The sequence below is a fragment of the Trachinotus anak genome, unplaced genomic scaffold (assembly GCF_046630095.1).
Source record: "Trachinotus anak isolate AG129_WGS33_773 ecotype Australia unplaced genomic scaffold, CSIRO_AGI_Tana_v1 ptg000025l, whole genome shotgun sequence".
In the NCBI taxonomy this organism is placed as follows: Eukaryota; Metazoa; Chordata; class Actinopteri; order Carangiformes; family Carangidae; genus Trachinotus; species Trachinotus anak.
This window is the reverse complement of record NW_027273876.1, coordinates 10865219-10888396: the sequence shown is the minus strand read 5'-3', so window position 1 is coordinate 10888396 and position 23178 is coordinate 10865219. Positions and strand designations below refer to the sequence as shown.

At 39.1% G+C, this 23178-nt stretch overlaps 1 protein-coding gene across 3 annotated transcripts in view; it reads left to right on the top strand.

Annotated features, from left to right (window-relative positions):
* Positions 1-23178, top strand: part of LOC139608268 (protocadherin-15-like) — a 278991-nt gene that overhangs the window by 118322 nt on the left and 137491 nt on the right. For all 3 annotated transcript variants that reach the window (XM_071461819.1, XM_071461818.1, XM_071461817.1), the window contains exon 2: positions 20425-20575. In XM_071461819.1, coding sequence (XP_071317920.1) covers positions 20443-20575 — 133 coding nt within the window. In that variant the 5' untranslated portion in view covers positions 20425-20442. The remainder of the gene's footprint in view (positions 1-20424; positions 20576-23178) is intronic.

Below are 23178 nucleotides of genomic sequence, written 5' to 3'. Positions count from 1 at the left end.
ACAATTAGGATCCCCTGCTTTAATCAGTATAATACATGTGTAGAGAAAATGACTGTGAGGCCAGCCCAGGCCATTAAAAATGTATTCTAATGTCAGAAGTTTGAGAGTAGTTATTACAAAATCAATACAAAACGTTTCCTATGGTACCAAGATGTATTTTCCGAATAATGCAGTGGAAAATGTATTGGAAACAAATGGATCTGGAGCATAGGAAGATATAAGGTTTCACATTATAAGCTTTGGGCCACTAAAGCTTGTTGGCACCATTCAGCTTAACTCGTCAGCAACAAGCCAACAGGAATGTTGCTAACCATAGTCATGGCTAAATTCAGATGCAATCATTGTGTTGTTGAAATAATCATACGGTAGTGCTGCAGTCTTCATGTTGAAGTAATGCGACACCATGTGTGGCAAAAGGCCAGAATGACAGCAGTGGAACAGGCCATTTAGTGAACCCTGATCGTCACAATATCATGAGTTAGCCATAGACTGAAACAGCCCATACAATACAAAAAAAATGTTTAGTTGAATTTTGTTATGTCAACATTTGTGAGACCGGAGTTGTGTTGTTTCCTCCCTAGGACCGAACAGAGGCATAGGCAGGGTTTACTGATTAGCCTGGTTTCCACAGAGCTTGGCATGACTGGTAGAGCCTTACTCAGATTTCATTACAATCACCTGGAGTTGCCCCAATGACAGTAGTGGAATATCTGTAACAATGACCTCATGCACATGCACAAATTATTTTTCCCCTGGCAGTCGTTTGAAATTCACAACTCAACCTGACCCTGCATGATGTATACACACTTCAGTGGCCTGGAGTTCGACAGTTTGAATTGTCAAATGCAGCTGAGAAAGGAGTTCATCTAGCCATTACTGGGAGAAAACTTTTCTGTGAGTCCAAAGCATGTTTCTGTGTCTTTGAAAGTAGAGTCAAGTGCAGAGCTAAAATTTGGCGAGACTTTTTAAAGATGGAAGCATTTCGCTGCGTTGCCTCCGAATTGTATTAATCACTCCCCATTATCACAACAACAGCTAGAATTTTGTTTATGCCAACATTTTAAGCACTGCCAAACTAAGTTAATGACAAATGAAAGAGCATTAAGTGATGACAATGATTCAATTTTCTGATTCAGAGCTCCCCTCAACCTAGATGGCAAAATACATGAATGCATTTTCAACCCCCCTCTCAAAACCCTGCATCAATTTGGTGTTGGCTCTAATAATCTATTTCCAAACACACTGTGTCAGGGTGGTGTTGTTTTAACCTAATTAGCCATGTTAGTGAAGTGCTGAAGGTCATGTCCAGAGGGCCTCTTCTTTTACTCCCTCCTTTAATTTTAGCAGCAGATCCCCCTACACTTTACCCCCTCTTTACAGCTTTATTTACATTTACTTACTCCTCACCTGTAATATCTGTACTCTCTGTATTTGGTCCCATCCTCCCAGTAGCCTGACTAGCTATTAGAAAGATGTCATCTTGAATTAGCCACACTCATGTGAGCAAGGCTAACTATTCTTATTCCTGATAGAAAACAGCCAATGGCTGAGTTCTTCCATTTCTATCTAAGGGTAGCAGTGGACAGTGTAATCCTCACAGGTATTGGTGAATTCTCTGTGTATATCAAAAGCATATGTTCTCCACCTGGTTTTATTCTTCCTGTCACTGCCCAACTCCTGTGCATTTAAAATAAGGTGGAATTCATTTTTTTTCATGTCTATACACTTCTGTCTGCATTTTTGAATACACCCCCACCTGGGGTGTATTCAAAGGGCTTTTAAATTTGTTCTCGTAGTTCTGTAAAACCCACAATTTTGAATAGTTCTTCACACTTCTCCAGACAGTGTTGTTGTACCTATCCTGGGAGGTATATATTTGGCTTAATGCTCACAACAAGCTGTCATAGATGTGTCTTGTTGAATTAGTCAGGCATCTCTGAACAACACTAGCTGCTTTGTAACTAAAGACATATTCTGTGGGTTTATGAACTTTAAGTTTAAGTGTTCCCTGTCAGATGAGAGAACGTGTAGTGAAAGTAAAACATGTGCTCTTTCAGCCTGCTTTCCACTTAAGCACAGCAGGAACAACTCATTTTAAAAGTGATTTAAGATATTTGACACCCAAAATAACAGGCCAATCATTCTTCTGAGACAAGGACATCATTAAACACGATTAAACATATTTCCCTAACCATTTAGACACACATATGGTTCCCATGGGATGAATCCTGCTGACCTTAGTGATACCCTGACTTTTCCTCCTGTCTTTCTCCCATATGATTTGTGGTTTTGAGTGAAATCTAAACGTGAAAAACTATTGTGTGGATTGCCAAATGTTGGCTTGGTTCAGATGTCCCTGCTCATGTTCATGTTCCCCTCCGGATGAATTGTAATAGTTTAAGTGACCCTATAACTTTTTATCTAACCCAACATCAGGGCAAATTATTTGTATTTATGTTGAGTACGTTGGTTTATGTCTAACAGGCTGTTTCTGCCTACAGACTCTGGGACAGCAATAGGCTGCTGTTTATTGGAGAATTTATTCAACTTTATGCAAATGCACTCTGAAGCAATGTGAGGAACAACAAGACAAGAGCCAGCTGCACTTGTTTTAATGCCTGCAGAAACGGAGGCACAGACTTGTTTCCTACTCGGCTCCACTTGTAGAGAGGGGGTCACTTCCAGCACAGATACAGGACCGCAGTGCCCGTCAGTCTTGTTGGCTTGGGCATCACTGTTGTATGAAAAGGATTTTTGAGTATTCATTTTTGAGGATGCAAACAAAGCTATTCCATACTCATGGAAACAAATTGTGAAACCAGAAATGAACAGCTTCATTGTGTGTAGTACTGCAAGCATGTCAGAAAACAACAACCAATTGGAGTAGAGTATGTAAATGACACATCTGCAGGGCTACGTCTTCATGAGAGTCCAGAGACTGTATCCGTATGTATGAATGCAGTGTAAATACGTTCGAGTCTAATGACATTCCCATCAGCCTCAGCTGTACTTTGTTTTTTTTTGTTTTTTTTGGGCTTTTGTGCCTTTATTATAGAACCGTGGAGACTGACAGGAAAGGGGGTAGAGAGAGGGGACTGAAATGCAGCAAAGAGTCGTGCCGGTCGGGAGTCGAATCGGCGACTGCCTGCTAAGAACGTCTTGCGCTCACGTGGTACGCGCCCCAACCACTCAACTACCGGGCTGCCCTGGCTGTACTTTGTATTTAGTGATAAATAACTGCAGAATGTCAAATACCCACAAGTGACAAAAACAAAACTCTACAAATTCTCTGACAGAATAAACCAAAAACATGAGCTGCTCGTATCAATCATAGCTTTAGTCCTTGGTATAAGAAACATTTGTGCGGGAAGAATAGCACTTTCTTCCTATTTGATGCTGTGAAGCTTTCCAGCAGGCTTACAAAGAAATCCAACCTGGTGGCCAACATTACATTATGAAATATATATTTGAAGCAAGTCTTCTCTTTGTTTTATTTCATCACAGCAATAATGATAAGACAGAAAAAACTTACATGATCTGTGTTGCTGAAGAGGAAGGGTCACTTCAGTTTATTTGCTTTGTTCGAGTTTGCACTGGATGAAGTTTTGAATGACTTTGACTGTTATGTTCCAACATTGGTGCAAGAGTTTTGATCCTCATTGACATTTTGTTGAAATTTGTTGGTTGTGGTGCCAGGTGCTGTTTTGAATGCTTCTGTGTGAGGGATTGGGTTTACATTCAACAATACAACCAAGTTAATTGTTCATAACAAGATTATCTGCCTGCTGGCCAAAACACAGCCTGGAATCTGCATATCTGGCACCCCAGGCAGGAGAAACAAAGAGGCAAATCAGCAAGAGCTGCCTAACTTATTCTCTCTGTGAGCAAATTTTTATTCCCATTATTACTTATGGAGGGGAGTACAAATTTAATTGTGCAGAGTGACTACCCACTTTACACAACAGGCAAAGTTAGAACAAATAATAAAGTGAATGGATAAAAAAAGTAAACAAAGCTATTTAACTTCTCTTGCTATAATGATTACAAAAGGACACTCAACATGAATACAACAACATGCCAACTTACTAATTTATATCGTCCCACCCTAGATTTCCTTTTCCTTAGACCTGCAGTTTCTAAAACTGGGTCGAAAATTAGTTTTTGGTTGTTTGTTGTGGCTCCCTGTAGGAGAAGTTTAGCAGTGTGTTGAGTCCCAGGGTGAGATTAAATGAACTCAATTTTAATCCTGTGTGATAAAAGTTCTGAGAACCCCCTTGCCCCATTTTAATACCCTAAGTAGCTTTCTATCTGATCAGGGTCTTCTAAAACTCTTCAGTCCTGGACCCAGAAGAGAAAGAAACTAATATTAGAATTATTATATGGTGCAATGTCATGTAGATTCACCATCCCTGCTGCTTGTAATGCCTACTCACAATTTGACATATTGAGATAATGATACATGGCCAGCAACAGTTGGTGCAATGGCAATCTCTTCAGTGTGAGTGGGAATGTAAAAGCGGGACATAACCAATAATGAGGTTATAATGTAGCCAGCTTTCACCCACGTTGCAGCCATCGATGGCAGCCTCTTTTGTGGCACCATTCAACACATCTGCAAAGGTTATTTAGGGTCAGAAAAGGGTTGTTATTTTACAGTGGACATAGTATTACTTGTTCCTTACAGAGTTCATAAATAGTAGCTTTTGCTTCTCTTAATGAACTGCATTTCAGGACCAAAATGCACTTTTATTGTAACTGGTGGTGTTAACATAAATGTACATCAGAGTAACAGCACTGTGGGGTAACAGGAACGCAAAAATTCCAGTAAATAGTAACACAAACCATATGTTCTGCACGCATACAATCCACATACAGTACAAGAACGCACATGACTGAGGACAATTAAGGTGATTAAACGTACACAAATGTGAAGGGGAGGAGTCAAGGCCAGTGGTCTGCAGCCACCCATCCCACCTCCCCAGTGTCTGGTCAAGGAGTCGACATAATACCTAGTTATCTTAAATTGTGAGCTCACCTCAATTACTAAATAATTTATTTACTCTCTTACTTGTGATGGGAAATGCAAACACAGCTCTCATTTACACACATCCAGCAGTTACAGAGCAACATTGTCAATGTTTCTGTCCACCAATATTTCAGTCCACCTTCTGTCCACCTTCTTCAAGCTCTGTTTTTGGTCTCTACCAGCGTCTGAGGGAAATATCTGGCTCTTTAGCTGCTAAAGAGAGAAGTCGGTGCATTTGGAGAGTTGCAGATGATTGTGCCAGGAAGTCAGCGTGTCTGATTTAAGACCTGAAGATGCTCTGAGGCTGTAGTGTGATAGACTCCAGAGTAGTAGACACTTTTAGCAAAACACACACACACACACACACACACACACACGCACACACAGTCACACTTAAGTGTCAGCAAGAATTGCCATTATAGGTGGCATAAATAAAAACAAAAATAAAGCGTTTTGTGAGAGTCTGTATTTTTTATTTTTTTGTATTTGTGTGTGAGAGAGTTTATTGTTTTATCTCTGTGTGGGAGCTAGCTGTCTGTGACAGTGGAAGAGGTTTTGTGTATTTGTTTGTGTGTGTGTGTGTCTGTGTTTGTGTGTGTTTGTGTGTGTGTGTTATTGGCCACATGCTAAGCCACAGAAGGTTGCCAGTGTTAAGTCTTGCCGCTGGCTCTGTGTGTGTGTGTGTGAGTGTGTGTGTGTGTGTGTGTGTGTGAGAGACAGAGGGAGGGAGATTACAGAGGGTATTGCCAACTTCAAAGTGTCTACTGGTGTTGTGCCAGGTCAGCGTGTTTACACAGGAGAATTGGTGTTGGAACGCACACACATATACACACTCATAGTCACACACTTTGCACATGCACATGTATAGACACACCTTATCTCCTGTTCTGGTTCCTGAATATACACGCACATCACACACACACACACACACACACTGCCCAGAGTGCATTGGTCTTATCAGTGGTCCCAGTGAGTTAGGGGAGGCATTTAATCAGGGTCAGCACACAGCTCTTGGCACCAAACTGATTCCACCATCTCTCTCTCTCTCTCTCTCTCTCTCTCTCTCTCTCTCTCTCACCGCATGTCTTTCTTCCACTCACTCTCCCTTCACACTGAGCTGTCCAGTCGGCTAAATATTGCTCAGCAACAAAATTTTGCACCTGAAAACTTAAAACTGGATCACTGGAGGCTTTAAATAGTTTAACACTCATATATTTACTAACTTTCTCAGGTACTTTTGGAAACGATTGGACAGTCTAGCCAGCTCTGCAACATGCTGAAGTAAATACTATTTCTTACTGTCTGGCAATTTACAAACTCACTGCTCAGTGGTAAACCAAGTAGTAGTACATTTCCAAAAGAATTAAACCAGTAGCTCACCATTTTGGGAAAATACACTTTCCTGTATTGGCTTTCTGGTGGAGAGTTAGATGAGAAAATTGATACCAGTCTTATATCTGTCTAATTGGTAACTGCGGGATCGAGCCAGGCTACATCCTCCCCCTGTGACAGACAGATACAGTATGAGGGTGGTATTGATCTTCTCATGTAACTCTCTGCCAGAAAGTGAATAAGCATATTTCCCACAAATTTCAAACTATTCCTTTAACAATGGGTTCAAGTAGAATTACCCAAAAGTTTTTGATATAGAACAAACATTACAAAATATGGTTTCATGGTTGAAGCCATACAGAAAATATATATTTTCCAGCACACATGAGGTAACACAAACCAGAACTGTTGGTGCTAAAAAGTATTTGTATTGCTTGCGTTTTATATCATTTCCCAATCATATAACTGTCATACAAATGTAGAGTCTAAAGTATTTAAGTTTGAAATGGCAGCAGTGCAAAATTAAAATGAAGATCTACCTTTGCCCAATGAAGTGGTGTTACATAAACTCAGCAGCTTTTTTTTTTTTCTAAAATAAAATTAGCCTAACTCATTTATTATTAATAGCTCAGAGGTACCGGTTTTAAATATATAATGTCAGGTAACACATGGGGATAGAAGTTGATAGTAGAGGCTATTTTTGAAAATGGTGGTACTTCTCCATAATAACAATGAGTCATCATCACCTCATTATGGTTATGATTGCTTGTGTGAAAACATTTAAATTGTAATGAGGACATGGTACCAGTAAGTTCTAGTACATTATTTGAAGGCCTTTTATATATATATTTTTTTTTTCTAATTCTACCTTGTTATTTAAATTTTATGTCTAGACTGGGTACTTTTTGATGTGAAAACACAGAGCTACTGTATTAGAATAATATAGGTCAAGCATACTAGCGCTAAAACTGGCATAAAAAACCACAACAAGGACTAAAACAGTGCCTGACATGGAAGCAAAGCTAGAAACAGTCCTAAGCATCAGTTATGCATGAAACAAACACTATACTGAAACACTGAACTGTCTCCGAATTTGAGGAGCTCAGGTGCATTTCATGTACGTATATCTTGCAGGCCTGTTAGCATGCCGACGTTAGCCTTTAGTTCTCGTCACCGCTGTGCCTAAGTACAGCTTCAGAGAGCCGCTAGCAGAGCTGTGGCTAAGCAGCTGTTTACATCCTGGAAATGTACTTTTTTATTATTTCAATTAGCTTTACATATCTAATGAGTAAGTGGGGCTCATTCAGAAGTTTTTTTTTTTTTTTTTTTTTTGATGCAAGAGAAAATCGTACAACCTAACAGCAAACTAAATCCTATATTTTGTGGGATCAGTATACTGTTATTTGAAGTGTTTTCTCAAACGTCTCATATTGAAGTGGGGCAATAGCGGCTTTTTTTTAATAATGGTTTATAAGGTAGTTAACAACCTACTTTCTTTCTTTTTAGGGCACTTACAGCTTAATTTTGACGTACACAGAATTTTGCCAGCAGCTGTGTGTGTGTGTGTGTGTGTGTGTGTGTGTGTGTGTTGAATAGTGTGGAATTCATAATAACTACCATGCTGACTGGACTGACTGGATTATGTCACATCAGTTTCTTCTTTCCATTTTTCTTCTTCTGCTCTTCCTCTTCCTGTATTTCTTGCACTCTGCTTTCTCTCTGCATTTTTCTCTTGCTCCTTTCCCCCAATGTAAAACACTACTCAAAGAAAGACAACTTCGGACCAGTTATTTTCATTCCATCTCAGTTATTCTACCAGCAGGTCCTCTCTCTCTCTCTTCCCATTTTTCATTCTCCCACCTGTCGTTAATGTTTAACAAAGCTGTCAGTTTTGAAGTGTTATGAAGAGGGCCAGTGTTTCTCTGTTGCTATTTCTTAGAAGGCTCATGAACCTGATGAGGCAGATCTAAATTAGAGAGGAGCTAAATCAGGCTGCCTCTAAAATATGTTCTTAGCTGTTGTATTTTTTTTTGAATGAGAGCCATTCTAGAGAGAATGTTTGTGATTGCTTTTCTGGGAGACAACAGCACCATTGTGTTGTGTGTTGTGTTGTTTGTCAAGAAACGAAATATCCCGAACTGTATCTGATTATTAAAAACTTTGTAGCTATTCTCACAATTTTGTGTTTGATATTGATATTTTAGAAAGAAAAACATGAACATGCTTCTGAATCTCCTCAAACACATTATGATACGTGTTGTGATTCAACGAAAAACTACAGGAGCTGCTCTCTCTGGCTGGTTTAAGCTGTGTTCAGCAAATTATTAATTCATGCATTTGTTAATTTATTTATTCATTCCCTTATTGGTTTATCAAATAATAAATGGAGTCTTAAAAGAGGAGCTTTGTGCACCAGCGCTGTGTGTGCTGATCAGTTCCCTGCAGATCACGGGTTCAGCAGCTTTGCAGCCAAACTCAGGTAACAACATTTAAGTGGTGTTGGCAGCCGTGAGTTGCGTGCAAGCCCTGACGCCTGTTTCAGGGCAGTATGTCAGGCTTGGGAGAGTCAGGGTAAGAATTAGTTCACTGGGCTGAGAGAGGCAGATTTTATGAGTCAGACATTTTACAGAGAGAATTCTAACAGCATGAAGAGGTCTGGTGATAGCTGGTAATGGTAGTGTTGGACTCTTGTTCAGGTGCTAGTAGGAATGTGTTATAAATGTCACTGTTACATAAATGCCTGCCCTTACAAAATTGGCCAAAAGGGACTTTGGTGTCATTGTTTTGTACTGGCAGGAAAATGTATGACAGTTAAAAGGGTTTTCCACATGTCAAATCAACCTAATAGTTACAGCGAGTATTATACAGCCTGCTTAAACAGCTGTGTAATGTATTTTGTGGCTCTGTAGCAGCTTTGTTAAGTCTCAGAAAATGATTTAAAGTGACACTTGGTCCCTTGAGTAATCTTAGCTTGAGCTTGGAGACTAGAAATTTTTAGCAAGACTAGTGTCATGGCTGTGCACATTGCACATTCACGCTCCTCACACAAGTATGCTGCTCGTATTAGTTTATAATACTGTTGCTCTGTGTCTAGTGTTAATCAGAAAATGTTAGCATGCTAACACACTAAATTAAGATGCACTGTTAAACATGTCAACTTAGTTATTGTGTTATGAGTATGTTAGCATGTTCACATTACTTTCGCATGCTAGTGTTTGAAAGAGATGTGTTTACCAGGCAGAATAAATTATTTTACAGAATTGCTCCAATGGGAATTGTAGGATCCAATGTTCTTGGAGCTTTGCCCATGCTAGGAGCCAAGATTCAACATATCTTGTCCTCTGCTGCTTCAATTTTTACTATTGCTCTGAAAGTCTGTCTCCTATGAGTTGTAACTCTAATCCAAGTTCAATATGAATTTGCTGGACTATGTCTTTAAATAAACCAGCACTGCATGACATTTGGTATGTTGAAAAAGCCTACACTCCAGTGAAATTAGCCACTTCAGTCATTAAATTTAACTGCAACTTGAACAGTGAAGATTTTTTCTTAGCCTTCAAACTCCAGCCCACATTTTTCCATCACTGTGGCCTGTCATGACTCTCCAGACATATGTTTGGGATAGATGTCATTTCTAGTAGGCCTGACAATAAATGATTGACAGTAGTTTTCTTTCCTTAGTCATCAATATGAACACTTCTAACACCTGATTGGACAAACATACCACTTGCTGGCTGCTTCCTACCAATTTCCAGGCTAAAAAAATATGGTGGCTGTTCTGGAAATGTCAATTTCCACCAGAACTCTTCACCAAAATCTGTTTCAGAATACATTTCAGACAACAAATATGGCACACAGGTGCAGAATCATACCTTATATAAAGTCTTGCTTTAAATTCATAGTTCAAGATGATGGCAGTTTCAAGATGCCAAAAAAATCTCCACAGTTCAACTGGACGAACCAACACGTATCTGCTTGGTTCAATCAGTTTTCAAGATGTGTTTTTTTTTTTTTTTCAGAATTCTATCTCCTCCCCTGAGATGTAGCCTGGCCTTGCAAGCCTAGAGGAAAAATCACTCTTGTAATAAATTACTTTAAACAAACCAATCGATACCATGTCTTAAATGCCCACACAACATTGTTCACATTGTTCATAGCCAGTGCTGTACTAATAATTCAACAAAAAATGACTAAAATTGTGTTTTCATTCAAAAGTGTTTTGAAAACCTTCTTTTCTTTTAAATTAAAAAGTTCATTAAACTGTGAAAAATCAAAAATCAATTTATTCATCTTGGAAAGCAAAAAAATATCTGCTATGCATTTCCACTGCCACAGATAGCATCGCTGTCACTTTAAATTTAGATTTTGCATAGATTTTCTCACACTGTAAACATACAACAGATTCAGATTTGTTTATGTCTTGGGGCCAAAATATTGTACCACCTCTAATATTTTCAACTCCTATGGAAACAGGGGTGTTGTTGGATATCTCATTTTTGGGTTGAGTTAACACTCAACACAACAACTAGTGCACGTCCATGTGTGTGTCCTGTTCTTTAGGTAAAACAGTGACAGCTGACAGCTACAATCTCACTCATTGTTAGCGGGAGTTTTTCCAGGGAAAAAAAAAAAAAAAAGCATGAGACAAATTGAAATTGGAACTGCCACGACATTAGAGGTGAAATCAAGTGCACAAAATGAGATGTGAGATTTATCGCCATCCATACAATTACGTGACTGTGAAATAATTGAGGAGCGGGGAGGTGAAGGCTATCAGACTGATCAGCCATGGTCACCAGTGGCAGCACAATCTGTCATAGTTAACACCTACTTACACCATGTTAACCGCGAGGCATGCCTCATTATTCACTCCCTCACATGTGAATTGTAACATATGAATATCCCACCATAGATGTGAGCAAGCGCACATTCACCCACCAGCTCATATATACACTTTCACATGTGTATATATACACACACACACACACACACAAACTCACACTGTAATGCTCTCCTGCATACAGACTACGCTCCATTGCGTCGTGCGTGGAATATCTTCCTAATGTTGTGTCACCAGCCAGTAGAGATCTGCTCAGGAAGAGAACAGGAAATGAGTCACCATGGTTTAATGGAGGACAGGAAATAGCTTTGCTACCCAGGTCGATTAATTTCAGCATGAGTGAAATGGAATATGCATTCATATGTGTGTTGGTTTGTAAATTGACCACAGATTGTTGTATTGTGGTACATTAATGCCCAGACATTTGTTTTCTGTTGTTAATCCCAAGATTTATTTATTTATTTATTTATTACAGAGCTTCAACTGGTGACATTTTTTTCCCAATCTAGTATTGGTGGCCCTCTCATCTCACAGAAGCTCCTGCTAAGCCCCAGCATGCAGCCCATTCATGAAAACCAGAGATTACTTTCAATAACAATGTTTTTCTGTTGGGTAATCCTGTAATATCAGTGCGTGGCATCTACAGTGCAGTGAAGGTATGGTTAATGGTAGAAAAAGGTTGTTGTCTTTGTTAAAGTTTTACAAAAAAGAGGAGAAATATGCTAAAACATCGATCTATTGATTTGTGGTTCTGAACTGAGTGTGAGGCTTCCTCTTCCTGTCTTTCTTTGATGTCTACCCGTGAAGTCTGTTTTTTCCTCCGCATTTTTTGGGTCACATCGGTGAAGTTAAACACCAAAACACCAAAATATAATTGCCCTTTGATTGTATAAAGCAAACTTGTTAGCAAACAGTTACTTCTTCACACATCCAGCACATACACAACAACGTCTTTATCCATATGGAATCATTTTCTATTGTAAGTCCAATATTCACTCTCCCTCTGGCTCTGGTCTGGCTAAATTCCTCACTTTCCTCACTTCTGCATCTGGAAAAGAGGTTGATGAGAGCAGTGAGAATGAAGCAAAATAATGAATCCAAAACATTGAGCTAAAGGACACTAAAATTCTGCATAGAGCTGAAAGGAACCACAGGGTCTGTGTGGTAATTCTGTGTAAAAATCTTGATATAAAAACTGTTATTCTAGCATATTTAAAAATGTTATTTTATTAATCGTAAAACTGTATTTTAAATTAGGTATTTTCAGTTGCCACAACAACATACTTATCAAGAAACAAAAAATACTATGACCCACAAAGCAAATAGTAAGCCATCACAATGGCTTAATGCACATCATCCTCAATCATCATTCTCATCACCTTCACTTCCCACCACTATGGGTACATAAAGATGGTTAAAGTATTTCTTGAGAAAGCAGCATTAGATACATTACTTCAACCTTCATTTTTATTAATTTATATAATTTTTCATGACTGTAAAACAGAGCAGTATTGTTGTGGCAGTTTTGGAAAAAAACTATATATATATATATATATATATATATATATATATATATACATATAGCATAATCACTTACAATAGTAGAAATGTAATGCACTGGGATATTTATGTTCTCTCTCTCACTCTCTTTTACCATAATTCTCTTGCTCTGTGATCCTCCAGCCGTTCTTCATCTCAATTTATATGTTCCCAATTTTATTTTGTCGTCAGTCTGCTTTTCTTTCTTCAGTTTGCTTTGATTCCTCATTCCCCTTTCATTCTCCTCTTCATCTCTTTGCCACCCAAGCCTCTCTTCTGGTTTCGGCACTTTGGTCTGTATTAACAAAATTTCTCCTGCATTGCTCATATCATTCTTTCTGGTTCTGGGGTGGCAAAACTGATCAATACATCTATTTTCCCAGCCAAATTGTGGTTTATTGTACTTTCCTTGCGCTCAGCAATAACAGACTGATTACATTAGGAAAATAAAAAGTCCTTTGAGGCTGATGCGAACAAATCGCACAAATTGTTTCATTTATCTGGTAGCTCTTGAGGTAACATAACTGCAACAAGTGTGAGTTTTGTTGACATGAATGTGCAGCAGGGTGATGTTCTAACTCTACAGCAGCTTTCAAGTGCTGCAGAAAAATATTCAAATTACAACTTGAGTGCAAATTAACAACCTTGAAATGAAGTATGAAAAAACCTGGGAACTTAATGATGAGATACTGAAATTGGAAAAGTGAGATTTTTTTAAACAATACTTAAAAAATGTTAACATGTTCCCTTTTCCGTACTTACTTACTACTACTTGTCTTATGCTTTTCGAGCTGGAGTAACTGTTGGTGGTCATCACATGCAAACGAGCCTCCTGTTGACTCGATGGAACAACAGCCAAACAGGTCATTTGGGTGCACATTTTCAATTTCCATTCTTGGCATTAGGATGTTAGTGGGGGCATTTGTGGGAAGTGTGGTTGGCCTGCACATCTGTAAATCCTACTGCACAATATGCACACTTCACAATTTATTGCACATTGTGTCAACATAGGCTCTGTGTCTAGCTGTAGGATCAAGTGTTCATGTTGGAGGTTGCAGGGTGAGAGGTGGATATCAGGTCAGATGTGGTGGCCCGGGCTGGCCTCACTCCTCTGTTACTCCTTTACAATCTGTCCTCATTGTTTGGTTGAAAAATTGACTCCAGAACCTGCTTTGCTGTGTCTCCATCCCTCCCTCACTTTTTCTCACTGAAGCATTTGCAGTCTTATAACATCCAGAACTTGAGCATTAAGACCTGAGGCTTTAAAAACTCTTTTATAATTTATGCTTGCTTCCAATCTCTCACTTACTGTCTATCTGTCTGTCTCTCTCTGTCTCTCTGTGTGCTTTTCTCTGTTCAGTGCTTGTGTACAATCAGGGAAATTGTGGTGTTTTGGATGCTGCTGTTTCACACTCACAGGTGCTGACTGTCTCTGGGACACTCAGTGAGATTGGCAGAACAAGACAAGGAAAGTGCCCCACCATTAGCTTATTGGACAGCCTGGTCAACACAACTATGTGTGTGTGTGTGTTTGTGTTTGTTTTTTTCTGTGATACAGCCAAGTGAGGTAGATACAGGTTTAGATTCAGGTAGCATGTTGCAAACCTGGTTTAAAGGTCTTTCATACAGAAAATTGAACTATGTATAATTTAATAATTCCAAATGCGGTTGTGAGGTGGTATGTGTGTTTGCAAACATTGTTCATTGTAACCTACATGGATCATCTACTTCATTTTGACAGTGTTATGCAAGCTGTTTATCATATTAAGGCCACAAAACTGATTTAAAATATTTAACTTGACACTCTTGTCTGCTAAGACTTGACAAATTCCTGGCACCCAGTGGCTTATCCTGTGTTTCAAACCCTACTCATCTTGTATGAAAAAGTGAGTGTACAGAAATTAGGAAATGTGGGGATGGTGCTGAAGTTTCTTTCTTTCTGTTCATGGCTCCATTACACACCGTCCTGTAACCTGAGAGTCGCAGTTCACATGTTCCGTGTCCTGGCAAAACGCCCTCGAGCAAGACAATAAAACTCTCATAGCAAGTCACTCTGCATAAGGCTGCCAGCCATCTTCCTGAAATGAAAAAAAACAAAAAACAAAAAGAAATTCCTAGTCCTGTTTTGGCAGCAGAGGAGCGGTGAAAGAGGCCGCCCTACAAAGCAGACAGACACTGACAAACTGCAGACTGAGTGACAGAAGAAAACAGACAGATGTCGGCTGTGACAGTACAAGGGAAATATTTTTATTTGTTGTCTTTTTCTGCACACATGCAAACGCAGTCTGTTAGAGTTACAGTAACAAGGTCTCATCAGTCACACGCAATGACGGGAAGCTGATCACAAACACCAAGGAAGTGAACAGCTTAAAACAGCATGACAACATTTCTCACTCTCACTTATTGTTGTGGGTTAAGTCTCTATTATGTTTCTTTATTTCACTATTTTTAACACACACACACAGACGCATATTCTCTATCAATATCTCCCCAGTTTTAAGGTCAAAAGTTCTTTCCTTTCTAAAGTTTCTCTTTTCATTTGTTTCTTGTCTTTCTTTTCAACCTTTTTCAGTCTCCTAGATTGCCATTGTTTCACTCTTATCCTCACTTCCATCCCATCCTATCGCAGCTCTGGCCTCTTCTCATTTCCTCTTGTGAGGAAACTAAACTTTACATTAATGAGAGATTGTTGCTATTCAGTCAAACCAGTGGCTTTCAAAGTACAGGTCACAGTCTGTGTCCTGTTCCTTTTTCTTTGTGTGTCGTGTCTATCGGTCTGGTCTCCATCTTTGGTCTCTCCTCCTCTTTTCTAACCTAATCTCCTTTTCTTGCTTTTTTTGCCTTCTCTTCTCTTGTTCTCTGTTCTCTCCCTCCCTTTCTCTGTTTCCACTGCATCTCCACATTTCCCTTATTCTCTCCTCCTAATTTCCTTTGTGCAAGCATCTCTCTCTCTCTCTCTCTCTCTCTCTCTGTCGGGTGCATCTCCCCTCATCTCTGGAGGAATAAAACTTTTTGAAGTTCTACCAGAGGAGAAGTGTCTTCAGCCCTAATACATTTCATCCTGGTTACTGATGCTAACAGCATGGCCTACTATCATCTGCAACAATGTTCTGTTAACTTTACCAGAGAATTAAACATAAGGCAGCAACTCTGTCCAACGCACAGAGTCTCATGCTTGTGGTGGTTCTGACTGAGACCAGTTTACAACCAGGGATTGATAAAGAATCATCTTATTAATAAACTATTTGTCAAGCTGTATATTCCTTAGTTGATTTTATGTTGTTTACACTATCCAGCATGAAATACAGCATTATTACTATGAATTTCTAAATTAATTTAACTGTTTGATTTTCATTATGCTTTTGTCTAATTGTCTGGTGACTAGTTGTTATTCAAGTTGTAATAATGTTTGTTTTGAGCTGTAATGTTTTAATTCAGTGTAACTGTCTGTTATTAAATCTTTTATTGCATCAACATCCACATCACTGGCAGCCCCTGCCAAGAGACCATAGATATGTTTTTTTTAGGTATGTTGTGCAATTGCACATTCCCTGTTAAATAAACAATACATTTTAACATTTATAACATTTATAACTTCTATATAAAACACTGGTTAAGCATATTTTAAGTGTAGTGTTTTCCATATGGTGGACTGTAGCTCTAGCGTTTACAAACGTGGCTAACTCAGTTTAATCTTACAGTGTGGTTACAGTAAAATGCAATTATGATGCAAATATACTTTAAATACAATATATCTGACAGTTTTTCATGTCTTCTAACTTGTCTGCTTCTCTTTGTCTTGATCATCTCCTCTGTGTTTGGTGCAGGTCAAATTGCCTATATGCAGCTCATGACAATATAATCGAAAAGGCAGCATCAAAATCCAGTCTCTGCAATATAAATTTACTGAGGCTTTCCATCAGGGACCGTCTTCATGGATCCTCTCGTGTTTGCATTCATATTAGGTTTAGAGTGCAGACTGAAAGAGTCGGCAGGTCTACTGTAGAGGGAACTAAAGTTCTTTATTAATGCATCTTTTGGTCAGACCTAGCCATTGTTTAGATATGCTATGCTATGTGGAGATAAATGCCTCTTTCTTTACCCATTCACAATGAGCCTTTCATGTAAATTAGTAATAAAGAGAATTGTAGTAGTCTCTATAAAAATAAGAACAAACACATGTATATTTTTGTATAAAAGTGAAATAAGAAAATTTTAATTTCTGATATGATCTCGATTTTAAGCAGGGCAGCACAAACTTTTCTCCTATTCATCACTGTTAAAAATCAATTTGGCTTTGTGTGGCCTTGTGAGAACAGGCCGCTGAGAATAGGTTATTGCATCAAACAAGTGTATTTGCAGTCATTGTTTTGTCAGGTCAGCTCTTGAGGGTGTTTCACAGTTTGGGTCACTAAGCAACAATGGAAGGTGTAACTAGATGATGGAATTAGAAGCATTTCACCAAGTGTGCACAGATGGTTGGGCTGTAACCCTGTAGTAGCTTTATTTCAGTGCTAAAGAAAGTTTTATTTTAAGTCTTTTATCATTTAGTCAAAAACATTGCTAGTCATATTTTAACATATGACTAGCAATGTTTTTGAGAGTTTGAGAGAATGTAACTGGATTTTTCTGCTTCTAATACAATTTCAAAGATGTTGCAAGCTAGCCCTCATGTGACCATTAGTTTCTGGCAAATATCACAACATGACTATCAGGGACTACCAAAGATTAGTCATTTGGGGATCTTACTAAAAAACTAGTAGAATTCTTTAGCAATCAACAGGGTTAGCATGACATTTGGGACTCAAAGTAGCTTTGAGTTCATCTAGTATCCCTGGTGATTTTTAAAAATCAGTGCCACTGAGGGCACCCCACTGTACTTCTGTGGCTCAGGAGGCACATCAAGGTAATCAATCCCAGGCTCCCCCCTGTCCGCATGTGGAAGTGTCCTCGGGCAAGATGCTGAACCCCCAAATTGAATCCGACGTGTGACTGGGTGTGTGTGATAGAAAAGTGCTAAATGCATAGAAAAAATGCTGTATGAATGTGTGTGTGAATGTGGCTTGCAGTGTAAAGCGTTTTGAGTGGCTGACAAGACTAGAAAAACACCATCTGCTTCTCAGTGGTGTCAGAGGTGTAACCAGTTTCCTCTGCAGACTTTCTCTGACACACTGTTACATCTTGATCACAGTCCACCACACCTGCAGGCCATTATGGATAGACGGGAGTACCTGAGTTTAATATGGTAAACTCAATTAAGAGTGGTTAAGAGCAGCACAATGGCACTGTGAGTCTAAAGTGTGTCCTTCAAATGAAGCTGCCTCTGGTTCAAGCCGCCGTGACTGTTGGATTTTACCTCTGGGGTTTGGCAGAATATCACAATTACATTTTTGTCATCAGCCAACTCCATCTCCATTCAAGGGGTAGGGCAGTAGTAATCTGACTCTTTCATGGTAATCTCCGCTGTGGGAAATTAATAAATCAGTTCTAATTAAACAGGCGGCAGATTTTGCATGACAGGAAGTAGTTAATGTTGTTCTGAATAAGCCCAGCTGAGTTTAGTCTCAGTTAAAGGTCCTTCTCAGGATAATCTCTGTCTGTAGAATAAAACAAACTCTCAGCATTACCACAGAAATGAACTGAACAAACAATGCTGAAGAGGGGAATGTGTTTGTATACCATGGTGCTACATCTTGACCAATTCAAATATATTAAATGAATCATACTATGATTGAAAGAAGAGTTTCTATGGGTTGTTTTGAACAGGATGTGATTCAAATCTAAATACATAATAACAGTTTATATAAGGGCATTGGTATATTTGTAACACTATGGGTCTTCAATTTCACACAGTAAACAAAAGTAAGCTTCTCATTGCTGGCTGACGACTAAAGATAAGAAGGCATCTGAACAACTGTCGCCTGCAGATTTTATCAGCTCTTGCTGATATGCTACCACTAAAACTCCATTAGTTTATGGCTAGCAACCTCACCAGTTGATGATCCATCTGGAGGACAAGGAAATAAAGGACTGTTTGTGTTTTGCAGTGTAGAACTACCATTAGTCCTGGTTTTAGGCTATAGCAGAGTATTATAAATGAAACCATAATTAATGTTATTTGTTCTCACACAGCCCTTAGCTAGTTTTGATGCAGTGGTTAAATTTATGCTCGACTGTTCAAATTTTCCAATAGTATGCTTCACTTTTAAAACAGAACTGGATTTGAAAAGAAGCTGAATAGCACTATCTCACATAAGTTTGGCTGGAGTTGTGAGAGTGTGAACTAAACCAATTAAAGACAAGGATAGAGCTGCTATTGCTGCTATAAACTCATGGGTCCCATGAGGTGGATGTTCTAGTCCTGAGCAGTTATTTTTCTACTATACCTTGTAAACCCTCAAAATAAGTTTGCAGTTTAGGTTTGAGCAGATCAACAATTGAATTCCTTACTTCTACTTTTGTTGTTGTGTTTTCTCCGGGAGTTTTCACCCATGCAAGCTCCTGAGTGTTTCTTGCATTAGTTAGTGAAGATTAGTGCCAGTTGCTAAACTATGAGTGGACAAATGCTATTAATGAGCAGGGTTTTAGTGAAGAGTCAGTTGCTCATAATAATACAGCTGGATCAATGCACTGATATACATAGTGAACAATATATGTTCTACATATTTGTAGAGCCATGTAAATAATTGCTTTCCCACCTGTGTGGAACAGAATGAATGTGACGCAGATTACTCTGGGGAAAAAAGCAACTATCCACAGTTTACTTCACCACAAAGAGCAATTATAATCAAAGAGCAATTTGTAGATACATACACATACAAAGTCAGACTGTAAACAAATGTCGCTTCGACTGAGACCTTTGAAGAAACCTTTTATTCTCCCTTCAGCTGTATGGCTGTTTCTGTTTTCCCTATAAAATGTAATTGATTTTAATCCAAGCAAAACACATACACACATATCGGCTTTATGTTTTTCTCTCTCCATATAGCATTTTTCAAAATGTCTAATTTTGCTACGGCAAATGTTCCGCTGTGAGATCTGAGATGTTGTTTGGCACCGCTGGCATTTTACATTGCACAAAATATTTCCTTCTCTATCATCATCCACAGGTTTCTATAGTTTCCATTGTGGTGACAGTCCCCATGAAGCAGCCATTTACTTTGATGCACGGGCACAAAGATTGATCAAAGATTTTGGATTGCGACGTAGCAGCCATGAAGAGCAACCAGAAATGAATATTAAATGCCATCTGAGCATCAGATTGCGAGGGCATCTCACCTTAGGGATGTAATGGAACGCTCTGTCAATGTGGAAAGCATATTTTCATTCAAAGCTTACTCCTGTAGGAATGAGGCGGGAGTGCATATAGTTCAACTTCATTAAAAACTCCATATGACTGCGGCTGTTTCTCTACAGTGGCAGATGTGCTTCCATGTCGTTGTTCACTGAATGCCAAAGCACAGGTGGCCTAGCCTGATAGTCAAGTACAGAACCTCAAAATTACTGTACATGGAATTACTTTTTCTTTTTTTTTTTTTTTTTGGTAGTTGTGAATAGGGCCCACTGAGGCTACCAGATGTTTCTGTGATGCCGCTTTCAATGTTGCGTAATGTGCAGCTAAAAATGAGGTGAGTGATTGTGACTGACCTGTGTTTTTTTGTTGCTATCTCTTCCTCTCTCTATGCAGCTGGATGCTTGGTGAAGCATGGTGGTGAAGATGGTTAGAACGCACTTAATGGGGCCACTGTCATGGAGCCGGGTCAAATGGCCGAGTATAATGGGAGCTGGAGTCCTTTATCTGCTGCTGCTATCAACCTGTCTCGGCCAAGACACAGAAGGTAAAGGCAGTCTCTCTTTATGTCCCCTCCTCCCTCTTCTTGTCCACCTCTTTTTCAGTCATTCTCTTTGTCTCTGTGTTCTCTATTCTCTTTGGCTTCATCTTTTTTCTTCCTCTTTCTTAAAAGTCAGAGGCGAGTCAAGTCTGCTCAGCAGGGATGTAATATGAGAATTGCACACATAACTGTTTTGACTTGAGTCTTGTCATAGGTGGTAAGCACATCTCAGTCAACTGCCTTGTCAGGGGATTTTCCTGATTCATTATTGATCCTCTTTGATGTGTGATAACTACACACTACACAATTTGCAAAAGGGAACTCAGTTGTTTCTTCAGTTTTACCTTTTATTAAACCTTCTACTCAGTCTTTTCCTGTTCTTTTCCATTCAACATAATTGTTTTTACCAGTAATGCTTTATGCTTGAGTCACTCTTAGTTAATAATTGATTCAAATTAATGTTACAACTTGCATGGAGTGTTTCAAGTAAGTATGAAATAATAGTGTAAGAACAATAGCCCTTACTGTTTACCTGGTAGCAGTGGGGTCCAAAAGTCTCAGACCTCTTTGGGGAAAGTGGTCTCAGGCTTTTGGACCCCACTCTACATTTTCCCATAGGTTGTTGCAAGTTGCTAATGCAAGATGCATAGTGTCAAAGGAGTATCTTTTATTTCTCAGCCACATTAGTGCTTGGTGTGCTTAGTGTTTTTAGAAGCCATTACAGTGACATCAGTCAGTTGGTCCACCACTTTGGCCCAGACTGAGATATGTCAAGTGTTGGATGGATTGCTGTGAAATTTGATACAGAAATTAATTGTCAAAAATTGTCATCTGGCAAACCAGATGGATACCAATTTGTCCGTGTGCCATCATAGTCCCACTGCAACCCATTAAAGAGTAAAAGCTTTTCCTTTATTTCATTTAATAACTGTTATATTAAGATTTACATTTAAATGAAATTATAATTTTTTATAACAGGATTTTATTGGACTTGTAATTACAGCACTAATGTATGATAAGTTTTTGTCATCTGTGTTGCAAACCTCATAGTCATAGTTTTTCCTTCTCTCACTAAACAATGTAAGAAGAATCTGCTGTTCATTTGAAAATGGTTAAAAGGGAAAAAAAATGATGACAGGGATATTTCAATGTATAAAATTTTTTTTTTAAAAGCATCCGGGTTTGAACTTAGAGCAAACTGAAGCAAGGTGAGACAGAAATTATATTACCACCGATGGGAGCGGAATACTCTCTTGACTTTCTGCTCGATTTGTCAGAATATTAATATTCCGTTTAACTCTTAGTCCTTGAGATTTATCTGGTTGGCATTTAGCTGATGGGGGCTGCAGCCAAAGGTGAATGTCTGTGAGTGTGTGCAGAGGCAGAAGGGGAGCATGTGCAAGCATGGAGCATGCCTGTAGGTGCGTGCGTGTGAGCTTTTCAGGAAATTCGTTGTCGCTGAAAGTATGCAATTCTAGACACCCCTTCAGTTCAGATCTCCCTGGACCCATCTGTCTCCGCTCATCACGCCTGTTCACTTGCATTTGATTACACCTGTAAAGCTGTGTTTCCTAAACTGCTGGCAGGGTCTCATAAACAGGATTGCAGACATCGTTCTGCTGGATCTGCTCATAACAAGAATAGTATATTTTAATGAGCCTGGGCTTCTGGTTGACAGACAATATTTTACTCGGTTTGGGTCCCCTCATGACATGAGTGCTAGTGTGTTTTTAATGAGCTGGAGTCCCAGGATGAGCGGGTGATTTTAGCTGTTTGGACCTTCGCCTGACAGGAGCACTAGTATGTTTTAATTAGCCCGGGTCCCAAGGTAAGAAACTATGTTTACTCACATTTGGTTTCCCAAGTGACAAGAGGCCCAGTGTATTTTTAATGAGCCTCGATCCCAGGGTGAGAGACCACACAATGTGTTAAATCAGACTTTTGGCTGAAAGTTTAACAGGTTCAAACCCTTGTGCTCCGGTTTGTTTTCTTCCCTAGAAACATGTCCTCACTTCTATGACAACTGATTAAGATCATAATGTTTAAGTGCTCATTACTGAAATCATTACACACAAGTCTTTCGTTCTCGCTATTATCATTGGATTCAAACTTAAAATTACTGATTGCTATTAGCACTAAGAGCAGATGGAAATGAAAACCCTGTGGTGAATTCCTGCACTCGACTTGACTCTGATTATGAATTCATTTGAAGTCTGTGGTGTGTAGGCAGTACTTCAGTGGTTGTTTTAATTGAATGTGACTTATCTGCGAACATGAACAAGTCACAACAGAAGGCATGAAAAAAGAGTTACACTTGAGTTGTCATATATTGAGTGTGATGTGTGTCTATCTCTGTGTTCATGATGCTCTTTTATGAAGCCTAAATGCTTGTAAGTGTCTTCCTCTGCATCTGTGTGACTGTCTGTGAGAGTTTCTGCCTGACAATGAAACAGTCTGCTAGTCTGTGTGTGTCAACACTATTTCAACTGGATATTACCTTCTCTATTTTTCACCTAAGTCGCTTCTCTCACCATGTCTTTCTCGGGACAGCCAGCTCTCTGCAAGGTGCACTAGAAAAATAGTAAATGTCACGCCATAGTGTGACTGTG